General features: G+C 40.1%; 1 protein-coding gene across 25 annotated transcripts in view; it reads right to left on the reverse strand.

The window, feature by feature from the left end:
* The window catches only part of dock7 (dedicator of cytokinesis 7), a 42,239-nt gene that overhangs the window by 8,655 nt on the left and 19,281 nt on the right, over positions 1-14,303 (reverse strand). For 4 of the 25 annotated variants that reach the window (XM_044044301.1, XM_044044293.1, XM_044044292.1 and 1 more), the window contains exons 17-41: positions 13,170-13,308; positions 12,941-13,042; positions 12,660-12,746; positions 11,668-11,899; positions 10,994-11,158; positions 10,790-10,810; positions 10,139-10,308; positions 9,051-9,143; positions 7,174-7,263; positions 6,168-6,263; positions 5,923-6,063; positions 5,619-5,732; positions 5,162-5,329; positions 4,897-5,036; positions 4,356-4,525; positions 4,076-4,257; positions 3,732-3,914; positions 3,229-3,388; positions 2,858-2,954; positions 2,465-2,482; positions 1,553-1,649; positions 1,331-1,465; positions 1,084-1,236; positions 403-561; positions 12-112 (exon numbers count right to left, since the gene is read on the reverse strand). In XM_044044301.1, the coding sequence (XP_043900236.1) occupies positions 12-112; positions 403-561; positions 1,084-1,236; positions 1,331-1,465; positions 1,553-1,649; positions 2,465-2,482; positions 2,858-2,954; positions 3,229-3,388; positions 3,732-3,914; positions 4,076-4,257; positions 4,356-4,525; positions 4,897-5,036; positions 5,162-5,329; positions 5,619-5,732; positions 5,923-6,063; positions 6,168-6,263; positions 7,174-7,263; positions 9,051-9,143; positions 10,139-10,308; positions 10,790-10,810; positions 10,994-11,158; positions 11,668-11,899; positions 12,660-12,746; positions 12,941-13,042; positions 13,170-13,308 (3,213 nt within the window). Of the gene's footprint in view, positions 1-11; positions 113-402; positions 562-1,083; positions 1,237-1,330; positions 1,466-1,552; positions 1,650-2,464; positions 2,483-2,857; positions 2,955-3,228; positions 3,389-3,731; positions 3,915-4,075; positions 4,258-4,355; positions 4,526-4,896; positions 5,037-5,161; positions 5,330-5,618; positions 5,733-5,922; positions 6,064-6,167; positions 6,266-7,173; positions 7,264-9,050; positions 9,144-10,138; positions 10,309-10,789; positions 10,811-10,993; positions 11,159-11,667; positions 11,900-12,659; positions 12,747-12,940; positions 13,043-13,169; positions 13,309-14,303 lie in introns of those variants that run through there. The other 21 variants (XM_044044297.1, XM_044044294.1, XM_044044305.1 and 18 more) reach the window with 17 other exon arrangements.

Below are 14,303 nucleotides of genomic sequence, written 5' to 3' on the forward strand. Positions count from 1 at the left end.
TTATTCTGTACCTGTACATGAGATCTATCAGCATCTCAGGATCTTCCTGGTGCTCCTTCATTTTCACTGTGTCAGAGAGGATCATGTGCAGGTTAAACACAAGGTCCTGGACCTAAAGGGAGTTAAAAAAAAAAGAAAGAAAGAAGATCTTGTGAGTTAAACTGCTGCTCCCCACAGTTTTTAGAAATAAAAAAACACTAACGTCAAAAAATAAAATCAACCACCAGTAATGATGTAAGGATGTGAGTTATCTACAGTCTTCTCTCCGTACCACCATTCAAAAAACCATTCACTCCCAATTAACTGAATCCCCAATTTGCATGTTTTTGGACAGTGGGAGGAACCCATGCACACACAGGGAGAACATTGAAACACAAAATAAGTCAATGATGAAACACGAACCTGGTCCGGGAACGTGGTCTCCCTCAGCTCCAGGTCCTCCTCTGCGTATGTAAGAATGGTCTTGAGAGAACGTCGCAGGAACTCCTCATTGAAATTCTGAGAGGTTCCCACCAGCGAGGAAAGAGACATGGTCACCTGCATCTTCACTCTGGCAAAGTTCTGAAAAAGTGGCCACACAGATGCATGAGGATTGAACAAATGATGCTCTGTTAAGAGAACTGGACCGTTACACTGTGCAGAGCTCATCTCCTCTCTTACAACCTATTTTGAGAAGGTCTGGCTGCACTACAACAAAAGAAATGAAGCATACGCGAGTAATTGGGCCTAAATTGGATGCCTGGCAGCAGCATTTGGTTTTGCACTAAATATGGAGATGTTAAGTGAAAGAAAAATAGTAGCAAACCAATGAAAGATACTTGTTCTGAATTGGCCAAACACCAGTTACGTTGTTCTCCTTATTAACTGACTATTTAAATAGCAGCATTTTTAAGTAATCAAATAAATTAGAGTAATTTGTTTCTGGCATATGTGCTTGCAAAGCACGAGGCTTCACAAGGCCTTCCTTGTAACTTCATTTGAGGTATTTCCTTGAAGCTTGTAAAAGTAGAGATTGGTGCTTAAGAACACTACAAAAAAGACACAGCGTTATTTGTGAATGGTAAGTTTTGGTGCTGTACTCACGTTGCCAATCTCAAAGTTTTGCCTCATGAGGAGGTAAAGGGAAGCGCTGGCATGGGCCCTGATGGTACTTATGCTGCTGCTGCAACTCCTTAGTAGTCGCAAACATAGGTCAGCACACTGCTCTGTCTCCTCCTCAAACAGCAGTTCAGGGAACTACACAGACACAGAGAAAAATAAACAAGTTATAAATCCAGCAAAAACTGTAATGATGACATGAAATGATAAACTAACAGGTCAGTGCTCAAACCTTTGACACCAGTGCTCTCTGTGTGGCAAAACAGTGCTGCAGGTAGAGGGCGCTCTGGTTGCAGGCCATGCTGTGGAGCAACACCTTTAGCACTCCACCCAAGATACTCTCTTTGGACTCAGTCAGAGATACAGTCTGAAGGAAGAGGGATACGCACAACATCAACATTTATGATTCCCTCAAGCATGTAAAGTAAATATAGTTAAATCTTCTCATGCATACCTGCACAATGATCTCCAAGGTGTCAAGAATAATTATGTTGGCCTCTGTTGCGAGGTTGCCATCAATAAGTGCTTCATGTTCCAACTCTGCTCTGGTCCTGTAATAAATGCAGCAGAGGATCGTGTCACAAAACTCCAAAATTGCTGATATATCCTTGGATGATGCAAAAGCTTCCAGTCACCAAACTCAAAACTACAGCACGTAATCACGAATGATGACTACATGGCATAAACCTCAACCTATTCAAATGATCATAGCAGAAAATTGATGTCATACACAGTTGCCCAAATCCTTTGAGTTATGGTCAGTACTTGGAACTCTAGGGTTAAATGTTGTACACTTTCATGTTGTATATTAAGCATTTAAAACTATGTGTTTATTAGGTGACACTTAGGTTATACAAAAAATAAATAAATAATCCCTGACAAACAATAGCTACGGCTAGAACTGTCTTGTTTTTTGCTCCAGTAGCAACGAGGGAGACACACAAGCCAGAATCCCAAAAACAAGAAGCCTACTGGTTAAAAAAGCAATAACAGACCCACTGCAACCACTACCAATCCTGAGACAGACATTGTTACCAAGGGAGACAGAATGATGGGATGGAATGGGGAGGGGGGATCAAAGGTAAGAACCAGGATCATGGAGGATTCTTCAATTGCATGTGTGAATTCAGAGAGTCAAAATGGAGAAGCAATTAATTTATAATAGAGATGCATCAAGAGCTCACAAAAATATGGAATAGTTCTGTACGTTTTTTGTTTTTTTTTACTACAAATTAATGATTATACAAACAAATAACTTGTCAATTTCAACTGTCTTTCCACATGCATGAGAATACATCATAAATGAGGAACTTGATTGGGGGTAGGGTTTCAAAAAAGCACACAGCAAATGTGGACCATACAATACCTGACTGATCTGTGACTCCTACATAAACACACAGCAACATAAAAGAACACAGGGAAATTAACAGAAAACAAAGTCTGGAGCTGAATTTACTTAAGAAAGTAAAATTAAAGATTTTTGTCATCATTTGACAAAAATCTGTGACAAAAGTTTGGAAAAACAGGGTTAAGGGTTAAATTTGGTAAGCCTGTAAATCCAGCTAACTATATAGAAAACATGATTTGGGTTTGTGATGGCATGATATGAGATACAAAAAAGATTTATGGATGTAATTTTCACATTTGAACACAGAATAATGACTTTCTTTGCAGATGATTGATTCTATAATCAATGGGAAATTCTCATGATCTTTTTTGCTGATAATCAAATTGTATTGAAAAGTTGAAAAGAGCGTACTTGTCCAACTTCTCACTGTTCTGTCTCCAGTGGGTCATGTCCTTCCTCCATCGCAGGTTCTCCTGACTGCCAAATGCACTGCCAGATGGACTTCGTTCTAAATATGAAGAAACAATAACGCACTTTCTTTAACAGTGTGAAAAGGCTATACAGTATATTTCTGTACAAGAGAAGTGAACCGCATACCATTCACGCAAAAAACTACCGCTGTCTACATGGATGGTAATAGCTTCATTAATGACAGTGAAAGTGAACAGGAGACAAACAGCACTTCTGCACCTCTATCTACAAATGCAAGGAATGTCTGTCTATCTGTTAATAGCTTCAATGCATGTCAATGCAAAGCATATCCTGAGTGTGTGTACTCTCACCGAGCTGCCCACGGCTGCGTCGCACCATCTCCTGTCGGGCCCCGATGCTGCCCAGTATGGCTTCCTCGAGCTTGGCTTTCATGTCTTTGGACTTCTTAAAGGTCAGGCTGTTCATTCGTTCAAACGCTTTCTTCCCCTGCATGGTGAACACAACATGGGCCTTGTATCCATGAGGCAGAGGGGGTGAGTGGACAAGACAAGAGAATGCACAGCGGGAAAGTTATTTGCAGCACAGCACCACGCATGCAAAAGCAGGTTAGAGGCACAAGAGCAAAATATGCAAGCATTAAAAGGCAAATAGCAAAACAGGAAGAGGTAGGTATACAAATAAAGTAACATTGATAATGGAAGAGAAAGCAGTGTGTACTATTTAATGCCCACATTTAGTAGCAAAGTTAAGCTTCTTTATATCGAGAAATCAGCCCAGGGGATTCCCTATTTGTTAGTTCAAAATGAATAAGCACCAGTAAAAAGGACAGCAGAACAGTGCATGTCGTTATTACCTTGTATTCGAAACAGGAGACACAGAGGTAGAGGAGATCCAGCAGGCGGTTGAGCTGCGACACAGACAGGTCTGTGAACCATTTCTGTAAGACCAGCTCATCAGCGTTCTTCAGCACCCATAGCAGACAGATGAGAAGACTACGACTCGATTCGGCCGAAAAGCTTCCATGCTGACGACTCGCCTAGGGATATGGACAAGGAGAAGTCAAGAGGGTAAGAATGGATTTTAAAAAACATTTAAGTTTAAGATTTGATAAAATTATACAATATTTTTATGTTCAGTACAGCATATCGCTCACCGTAGAATATTCTGAAGCAATACATGTCATAAACAATAACTTACCTGCGAGTTGAGCAGGAAGCTGCTTGGTCGGGACATTGGAGAGGAAGTAGACGTGCCTGCTATCGCCATGGCAACAGTCTGACTTATCATGCTGTTACCATCTCCTTCCATTTCTTCTCCACTGTTGCCCACTGCTGCTCCCTGGGGACCACCTGGCCGACCCCACTGGTTGTGGGACTCTACTGAGGAGGAATGAATGGAAAATGTATTTCGCACTTACTAATTAAGCGGCATGAGGGACAAAATACGACCACAAAAATACCATTTGTTGTTAATTTACCTGTAAAGTCATGGAGCTGAGGCAGCGTTTCCATGATTATGCCAATTAGAGGCAGGTAAAGCATGGCAACACGGGCCTTGACCTCAGGATCTGCATAGCGTGGATCAGAGTCATGGCTGGACAGGAGGTTATGAACAACATTCACCACTTTCTTATGTAGACCAAACATTCTGCAATAAAAAAAAAAACACAAAAGAAACATGAAAAAAGGGGAGAAAATGATCAAATATTTCATTTCAAATATGAAAAGGAAATGGAACAAAAACCTATTCACATTAAGCTACTACTGCATGACCATAATTTACTGCCATGCTTGTTCAACATGTGCTTATTTACAAGTCACTACGCATACAAGCTTATCTCTCACCAACAGATATGGGGGCTATAAACTGAAGAATCTTTCACTACAACACTTGGCAGATTACTAGGTAAACATACAGACGCAATAAAACCCATTCATTATGTTGGAATGTTTTTAGTGAATTGCTTAATCACTAACATTCAGTAAATGGACAATTCCCAAAATCCAAAACATACAAACCCCTCATTGTCTGGGTCCAGTATTACAGACAGTTCAGAGAGAACCAGTCCAGCCAGATAGTGTTGCTCTCTGAAGGGGACGGACAGCTCAAACATGTTGGCTATCTTTTGGTCCTGGACATGTGTGGAGAACCCAGAACTCTGCAGCATAGAAGAGAGCGAGTTACTGAAAGTGACAACATTAACATTTTAACAGCGAGAGACTACTGATCTTTGACTCACACAAAACTGTAAAGCATCCCTTCATTTCTGTGTCTGAGTCTGACCTGTGAAGTTGCTGAGGATACAGAGGGGGAAGGAGAGGCAGGTGGTGTGAGGAGGCTGCAGGGCAGATTGAGGGTGACGTAGTGTTCATGGCTGCAAACGATTCTCAGGAAATCCAGCCTTAAAGACTCCAGGGTTGGGTTCTGCAGAGCATAAAGCTTTGTGGAGACCTGGAGAGAGGGAAACAATGGGAAACACATCCTTATAAGTAGACACATGGTTTGTGCCACCAAAATAACTACAATTATCAAAGGACAATATCTGGTAATTGCGTTCAAGAAAAAGAAGTCATACATTTCTGCACTTTCTGCCATCTGTTGCTGGAAGTTAATCAGATACCTAAACATACCTCATCTGCTTTCTCTTTCTTTCTACTGATGCTGCTTGAATTGCATCACCATTAATCATTAAATCATTAGCTGTAAACGATATATATATGGCACAAAATAAATAATTTACCTGTTTCCAGTATGCCCTGATTAGGGTAAAGACAAAGCCTCGGTCCATCACTGACAGTAAGTCGTTGACAAAGAAGGCCAGACTTGTGTTGAGTCTCTCCACAAGCTCCAGGTCCTAATTGGATAAGAAACACATCTTAAAAAAGGATATAGAATTGGTGGTTCGATCACATACAGGGTCAGTGAAACGGACACAAATTCTGGCCTCATTTATTGTGTTATGCTGATTTTTGATATTCCAAAAATAGCATGCCCAATGGGAATCCACTGCTGACAAAAAGAAACTTGATTTGGTCAATAATTACCTTCTGGAAACGAGACACAATGTCCCCAGCAATTGTGCTGACCAGAGCTGTAATATCATCCATGAAGCGTTCCGGGAAACGGTTCTTCCTGGGCGACTCTAGGCGTTCAGTGAAGTAAAGGTGGTGGATAATGCTCTTCACCTGTGGACAAGGTGTTCAATACAAGATATAGTATTTTACATATTGACTGTACAGTAACGACTGATGAAAATGTAACTTTTGTCTGTGTCAAGATTGTTTCCCACCATGAGTTCAAAGAAAAACCAGGCCTGTTGTAGAGCTCCCTCTCTGACGCTCCCACTGCTCACCACCCACTGGAGGGCCAACTCCTCATGGAAGAGCTGAGTGGGACAGTAGAAGATATAGAGACAAAGAGGTTGAGAAAGAGAGGGAGGGGGGAGAATGAAAGCAACAGAGCCAGACAGAATAATTGTGAAGCAGCAGAAAAAGAAACTCTTTATCTTTGCATAAAATATATATATATAATTTAACAAATCAAATTGATCCTAAGGAGATGATCAGATTTAAAACCTCCAACTATAAAAATGACAAGCGGTAACAATCTCTATCCAGTCTGGTCCAGAAAAGCTCCAGCAACCCCAACACTGTTAAATTCTATAAGGACAAAGTGAGGTTAAGTGAAAAAAAAACAAGAAGCATTTTAACACAAATTTTATCAAAGAATATAGTTTTCAACTGTGTGCTTCACTTTTCACTTATAAGAAATGAAGGAGAAGGAAGAGAGTCTTCTTCATTTCTTCCAAGTGTTGAAATGCATTTATTTATTTATTTTAATGCAGAACCAGCATCAAACACAGTCCGGCTAACACACTGACTTTAGTCCAGTCTGGAAAGTATTTCTTAATTAATAAATGTGGGTAATAGACAAGACCTGACTGAGATCTGAGGGAATTGTGGGGGCATGAGGATAAAAGGTGGATAATGCTGATTTAGCAAATGAACCACAAAGCAGGAAGACTTCCCAGACAATGTGTGCACAACATTCTGTAACACACAGTCAGTGTTAGCCAGACTATAGCCAACATCGATGTCACGTGAAAAACTCCTCCACACATCCAGAACAAGAGGCTGATCATTGACATTCAGCATTCAACAAGACTCCACAACCACCAAATACGACATCAACCAGTCCAGAGGCACACATCCACAGACAAGACAGGTGACGAGGCAAAAAAAAAAGAGAGAAGAGGTGGGCAGGGTTGGCTCCTCTCCCAGCGGCAGTGGCTCTACCTTTTTTGTGGGTAACCGTCCAGTTAAAGTTTGCAAGAAACTGGCGCTCTCAGTGTGCGAAGACATGCGATTGCCACAGCGCTCCATGGCCTATGGGTGGGATGAATGGAACGGTGACAACAAGGTTAGTGGAGGAACAACGAGGTGGGGTTGCCCCTTTTTCCCCCCTTAGCACACACAGAGAAATGTGTCTGCTGGGTCACACACGCACAGAGTCATCACACATGAAGCACAAAACGGTAAAACACAGGACAGAACACAACACCAAAGTGTTGTACTCATAATCTAGAACAGTCAGATACATCTGTAGTTTGAGTTCCTTGAGGGAGGGATGCAAAATGGTTGCACAAAGAACAGGTAAGGACTTAACAGCCGTTGCTTAATGATAGGCCATTTTGTTTCCCTCAAGGTGAACACATTAATCCAGAGATGTACATTTAAAAGGAAAAATATCCTACAGAATCAAATGTTTATTACTAGTAGGAAAATGATAGCTAAGTTCCATTGCAGATCAAATTCAAATAATGTTACACACATTATTCATCTTTGACAATGTAATCACAATGTAGTAATCTGTGATTTTTTACAAGATGCAAAATGAATTTTATCTTGGTTCTTTGGCATTGATAATATTATACATGTAAATTAGTAAACAGTAAAAGGCTTATGTCACGGCAACTTAAAAGTGACAAGGACATAACATCATGACGATGGACAATGAATTGGACACACATTCATACCATGCACCAGTGGTAAAGTGAGTGCTACATAGGGTTAGTAAGTCATGCAGGGCCACTAGGTGAGAGCGAAGGACCATGGGACAAAAGCAGTGAGTGAATAAATGAGGAAAAAATTAAATGACAGATGAAATAAAATGAAAGAAAAAAAAGTCTACTCTGCTGATGAAGGTAATTTCTAACACTGCCCTTTTTCTCCACCATTCCTACTCTTTCAGTGAAATACTCACAGTAAGACTATGTCTTAATTTTAAGTTGTAATTTTAATCAGTTTAAACCCAAAGCAGCAGGTTGTTGTTGTTTGTTGTTTCTTTGGCATCACCTGGATTTACAATATACAAGTAATGAGAAAAAGGGAGGTGTTGTTAGGTGTGATTATTTCAGTGGGATGACACCTGTGACTCTAGCATGAAATATACAGGATCATGGAGGCGACTGTGACTCCCATGTATGGGATAATGGGAGAGTTATTATTGTACCAGAATACTGCAATATTATGAAGTTTTGGCATCTTTTGTTCTTGTACTATGCTAGGAGTTTCGTCAATGTTGCTGTACTCTGCACAGCAAAAACATTATAAAAGTAACTGTAACCACTAAAATTACTAAATCGTGTGTTAAAGGGGCTAAATGTGAGCTCCACTGATAAAGTAACAAAAGCAACACATACTGTTTCTATGGGGTTTCTGTTGGAGTCTGTGTTGTGCTGGGAAGCGCTTGTTTGTTTATATTAGCAGACTCCATTCCTATGCAAACTCCCTCGTTATATTTAATTCACTGCTTGAGTAACAGTGAGCAGAATTTAGCAGAAGTTTAAAAAGAAAAAAGAAAAAAGAAAAAAAAGGAAGAAAAGAAACCAGACCCGTCTATTGGGCATTTGTTTGTAGAAGGGCTCATTTTTCGCTGTTCATTTATAGGGATTAAAAAAATTATTTATGAATGAATAAGCTTACAAACAGCCCCTTTAAGTAACAGCATAAGAACAAGTTCATAAAAATAAAATACTTAACAAGGATATGAATTCCCCAACTCTTAACATAATAAACCAAAACTCCAAATATCCCAGTATCCCTTCAAGGTGAATAGAGTGATTTTTTTTCCATAGTGAGGCAAGGTGGAGGACAGGGCATTCAAAAACCACCTGCATGGTTTCTGGTGCGGACCCAGGGCTGGATCCCCAGGGAGAATTCTTACACCCCATGGTGTTCACCCACGAGTTGGAGCGGTCTAAGCCCTAGGTGCCAAGGTCAAAAGACACAAGGGCAGACAGGAGTCGAGGGGATAAGCAAGCAGCACGGGGGAAAGGAGGAGGGAAGGCATAATGACAGAGGTTCAGAGGTCAGGACTGATGGAAGATGCCAAGGGCCAAACAAGGTTAGCTGTCAGTAAACTAAAAGCCCAAATCATCACCACAGAGGATCAAAGCAAAAATAGGTTCTCTCTCTCTTTCCCTTTCTCTCTGTGTCAGAAATAATTTAATCTCCTTCAGAGACAAGAGAAGAAAGGTTTAGTTAAGTATTAGCAGCAGAGGGAACATTCATTAATCAACAGGGCTGCATCCATCACATCATCGTTAAAGGTAGAGCAAGATCATCAGAAAAAGGCAGACTGCACCATTCACTCACATGTTGGGTTACATTAAAGCAAAATACAAATTAAACCAGACAAAATTAATAACATCACATCAATCAAAGCAAATAAAGAAGCAAATACAACAGGCTGAACCTGAAAAGACTACACTATCATCAGTGTCCTATAGAAACAATGTAAAGTTACATCTTCTTTCAGCATCTGATGTACCGACTGTATGTCATGTATGCATTTCACAACCTGCACAGACTGAGCATTGTGTGTGTGACAGGTTGCTGCTACAGCGGTTAGAGAGATAAGATGTCCAAGCTTATGTTTACGCATTGGCTATACAGTTTACTAAAAAAGATCAAATATGCCCCATGGTCACTATGCACACGGAAGGCCGCTACTGTGATGTGAGTTAAGAACTATAGATCCAGTGTAATCAGCATCTTAAACGCATCACAAATCAACAAAGCTGCTAGAACATCTCCATGTCAAAGTATTTCACACTGCATCCACGTCCAGTGTGAAAAAGGCAAAAAGTGCAATGGGGACAAGTGTCCCAAATACATAAGTAACTATCACTGCTTGTTGAACCTTTATTGAACTGAGATAAAAAAAAATGCAACCATAGACAGTTACTGATGACCTTACCTTGCTGCCAATGATAGAACGGACCTCATCGTCAGGAGAGGTGGGCGTACCAGAAATGTCAGGGTTACTGTTGCTGAGGCTACGTGAGCGGTTGAGATTGAGGCTGGCTGGTCGAACAGCTGAGCGAGCCATGGTGGCATAATGTACCGAACCTCCTAAACCCCCCGGGCCTGGGACAACACAAAGGACGAGATGGAAATTAAGGCAACCAAGCTATTATGGGACATAGACTGTACTGTATATAAAAATGGATGTAGTCTTCTGGAGGCAAAATGGGCTCCTGTTTTGAAGCCTTGAGAATCAAGATATTACAGGAGCTGTGTCAGTTTTTGTCAATCAAACTGGTGTCCACTCGTATTTGCTGTGCTTTAATTTAATTTTCCTCTTAATACTTCTTGGGCTTCACTTTTCCAACCTCAAGACTACATCCATGTATATCCACATATGTATGTGTGTAAGACCTCTGCGGACTTATGCAAAAAAATATAAATTATGTTGGTTTTGTGAAGCAACCAATATGTCTCGGCAGTGGATGGTTTGTGAGCCAATATAGAGCCTGAAGGAAATTGTCTAGTCTATTACACATACAAACATATTTTTAAGGAAAAACAATTGTACACAAATTAAAAATGCACAGCAGTGCATATCTACCTGTTAAGGATGAGTTGGGGTCTGAGTTTGGCAGAGGACAAAACAAAGGTGGGTAAAATAAAGATTAAAAAAAAGGAGACGTTATGGTGGGTAGGCTTGATAACAGACACCCAGTGATGAAGAGATGGAGGTTGCATTAATGTAGTAGAGAAAAACAGATAAAGAATGAGGAAGAATGTGAGTAGGTAAACTGTGACGAAATACCTGGCGATGGTGAGTTGGGGTCATTGCTGGGCAAGCGGAAAACATAGTGGATATAAGACGACAGCAGGCTGTTACGGCCATGCATGTCTTGGCTGGTGTCCAGGTACTTATGAAGCCGGTTCACTATGGATGCCATGACCTCGAAGGATGCCTGGCCCAGATTCACTAAACATACAAACATGTAGGAACACAGACAGGTTCAAATTGACATACATGTACATGTAGACATGGTCAAAGAATCATGGAAATAAAGCTATATGGCATGATGCACAAACACAAAAGTAGCTATTTTTTAGCATAAATATTTATAGCCTTTCTTCATATCAATATAAATAGTGCTACTGTAAATATAATTCAGGTGAATCATATTTGATATAGAGGGAGTAAAGTAAAACAATCAATACACGCTAGAACAATGGACTTTGCACTGCAGGAGGCGCTTACCTTATGCCCATATTTGTCTGATCCTCAGTCTTGGATATTTAACTTTGGTCAATATAATATGTTATCTTTGCTTTAATTTAAAAAAATAAAAAAAAGATCAAAAACGGTATTCAAGTGTACTTTGTGTGACAGTGATGAACAAAGTACATTGCACTTCGAATGAGAAAAAATAGTGTTATTTGCTTAACATCACCCCTCAGCACAAGGCATTTTGTGATGATTTAACGTACCTATCTGTCCAGCAATGACCGGCGGCCGCACTACAAGCAACACCAACTTGTCAAGTAGGAGGTGAAGGAATCGGACCACTGGTTCCAGCTGGGAAGAGTTGAGAGCTGCGATGCTGGTCTTAAGCTCTGCCTCCAGGTTGTTCTCCATGATACGCATGTCTCCTATCCTGACTGGGAACATGTGCTCATCCAGGGCATGGACCAAGGCAAAGAACTTATCCAGGTACTGGTCCTAAAGTGGGAGAGAGCGAGGCATTTGGTACAAAGGAGAATAGCAAAACAAACAGGGTAAAAGAGATGGAAAGTAAAAGACCAGAAAAAAAACAGAAAGTAGAAGTTGCATATTGCCAGTACAGGTAATGCAGACCTGCTAAGGCTGTGGCAGGGGTGTCATCCAACTTGTTCTAAATTCATGTACAATCAAAATAATCTTGGAGACATTATTTGAATATAAACCATGATTTACTGGTCTGTAACTGTGAAATCCTGCAAAACGAACATTACTGCAGGAACACAGTAAGTCTAATCTATACCAAAGCAGTGATTTATGAGCACATTATTCCCAGTTAGGCTCCTGGGAAACATAGTCAAGCAGCCCACACCACAGCTGACACAGAGACGGAGTAGATCTCAATAACAAAATGTGAAATCCACCAAATAATAAACAGGTGTTAGAAAGGGATTCCTGTTTACATGAATTAATTAATTAATTACTAATTTAATTTTACATTACATGTTGTTTCACTTAACACTAGATGGAATTAAACATGACTATGTTTGTGTAATGAAAATCATTCTTCTCTGGTAAGTGAGTTAACAATAAACATGCTCTTGTTTGTTCCTATAAAGAGTGTTTGGTACATAAAAGTTTCCACGAAGCTCAAATATTGTAGATGTTATCAAGTCAGATGGAGTAGACAAATGAGAAGTGACGAGAATTAATCCAAATAAATCATCAAAAACATTCTTGGTAATTAAAAGAATGGTGTTACCTGTGTGTGGATGGCAGAAACAGCCACCACTTCCACATTAAATACTCCTCGATGGTTGTCCACCCACTTCATCCCTGGGAGAGGGACCTGAGGAACAATGCTGATTGGTTAAGAAGCTAATAGTCTATCATTTTACACTCCTAGGTTTAAACACTTATCTTGAGACATCTGTAGCACACAGTTCCTAACCATAAATGGGAAATAACGAATAAAACTAACTAATACAAATATTGTAACTTCCCATTGATATTTATGTACAAAAAATGTGGTTGCGGTCTTACATCTGGTGAGAGAACAGAGTAGGATTGTGGAGGCTTTTCCAGAGACACAGGAAGGCAGAAGTGTCCCGTCCGGAGACGGCCATTCTGCAACATGGGGATCCACTAAAGAGAAAGGAAGTTTAAGACCCGAAGGACAAAATGCACAGTTCTCAAAGCTTCAGATGGACAGTACATGTTAGTCATCAGTGATGCTGTAACTACTGTAACTGTACCAGTGACTGTTACGTACCGTGTATCCCACAGGCGTTTCCAGAGGTGTATTCTGCTTCTGCTGGCAGCTGACATGGTAAAAGGTGAAGAGAATGTGATGGTGGTCCGACAGGGAGGCAGGCAACTTGATCTTGACCTCATCATGAAAGTCAGGTGATCTGAACACAGCAATAAGAAACAAGATATAAAGATCTGGATACAACAAGCAACTTTAGGACAGAGAATCTCCACTAAAAACAACTACACAGACAAATTTAATCACATGGTTTGTCTGTGCGTACATATATAATGTGGTTATCTCTGTCAGAGCATAGAGTTCATAGTGGAAATCAAGTAATCTACACTTTATAATATACTTCTGTTGAATTCCTCATGTTATTGCATGAGGAAACTGTAAGTTGATGCCCAGAAAAAAAAAAAAACAAAAAACAACTACAGCCAGCCCACCAACAAAACCACTAGCCTGAGGAAGAAAGGGTCAGAGAACGATCCTCAATTCACATGGGAACAATTTTTTTTTTTATCACGTACCATAAAAAGAAAAATCCTCAAAAAGAAATAACAGGAAAATGGATTAAAGCAGACACGCAAAAAAGGTAGAAGTGTTCCACGTTTACAGGAGAATTCTTTAGGGCTGTAAGAATGAATAGATTAAATGGATTAGAAATCCATGACAAAATGAATCACCAACTACTTTGATAATCAATAAATCTGTTTAAAATAAAATCAAGATTGATTGATAGTGAAAATAATCATTTGCAGCAGCCCTACAAATCTTGTAAAGGAGAGCAGTGTCGTTCATCTTTTTTTTTCTCATTTGTCTTTAAGGGACTGACAAAAGAAATATTGTGCCATTTCTGAGCGAAATGTGGACTATAATTGACCATTAACTATAAGTACCTATACAGGCTGGGTATAAGGGTCTCAGGTCTGATTGTCCTACTCACAGTGGTACATTATTCACAGGTTGATTAATTTTGGCCTTGAATGTTTGACCCCTGGGTGACAAATGACAAACCACTGGGTGTCGTAAAAAACACCTAATAGTGGTGATAAAATATTAGAGACCCCTCAACTCTTATGTACAGATGGAGGAAACTTGCGCCAAGGACACCACATGACAATACCCAGAAGGTTGACTCAACTCTTTCTT

This window comes from Solea senegalensis, linkage group LG14 (assembly GCF_019176455.1).
Source record: "Solea senegalensis isolate Sse05_10M linkage group LG14, IFAPA_SoseM_1, whole genome shotgun sequence".
NCBI lineage: Eukaryota > Metazoa > Chordata > Actinopteri > Pleuronectiformes > Soleidae > Solea > Solea senegalensis.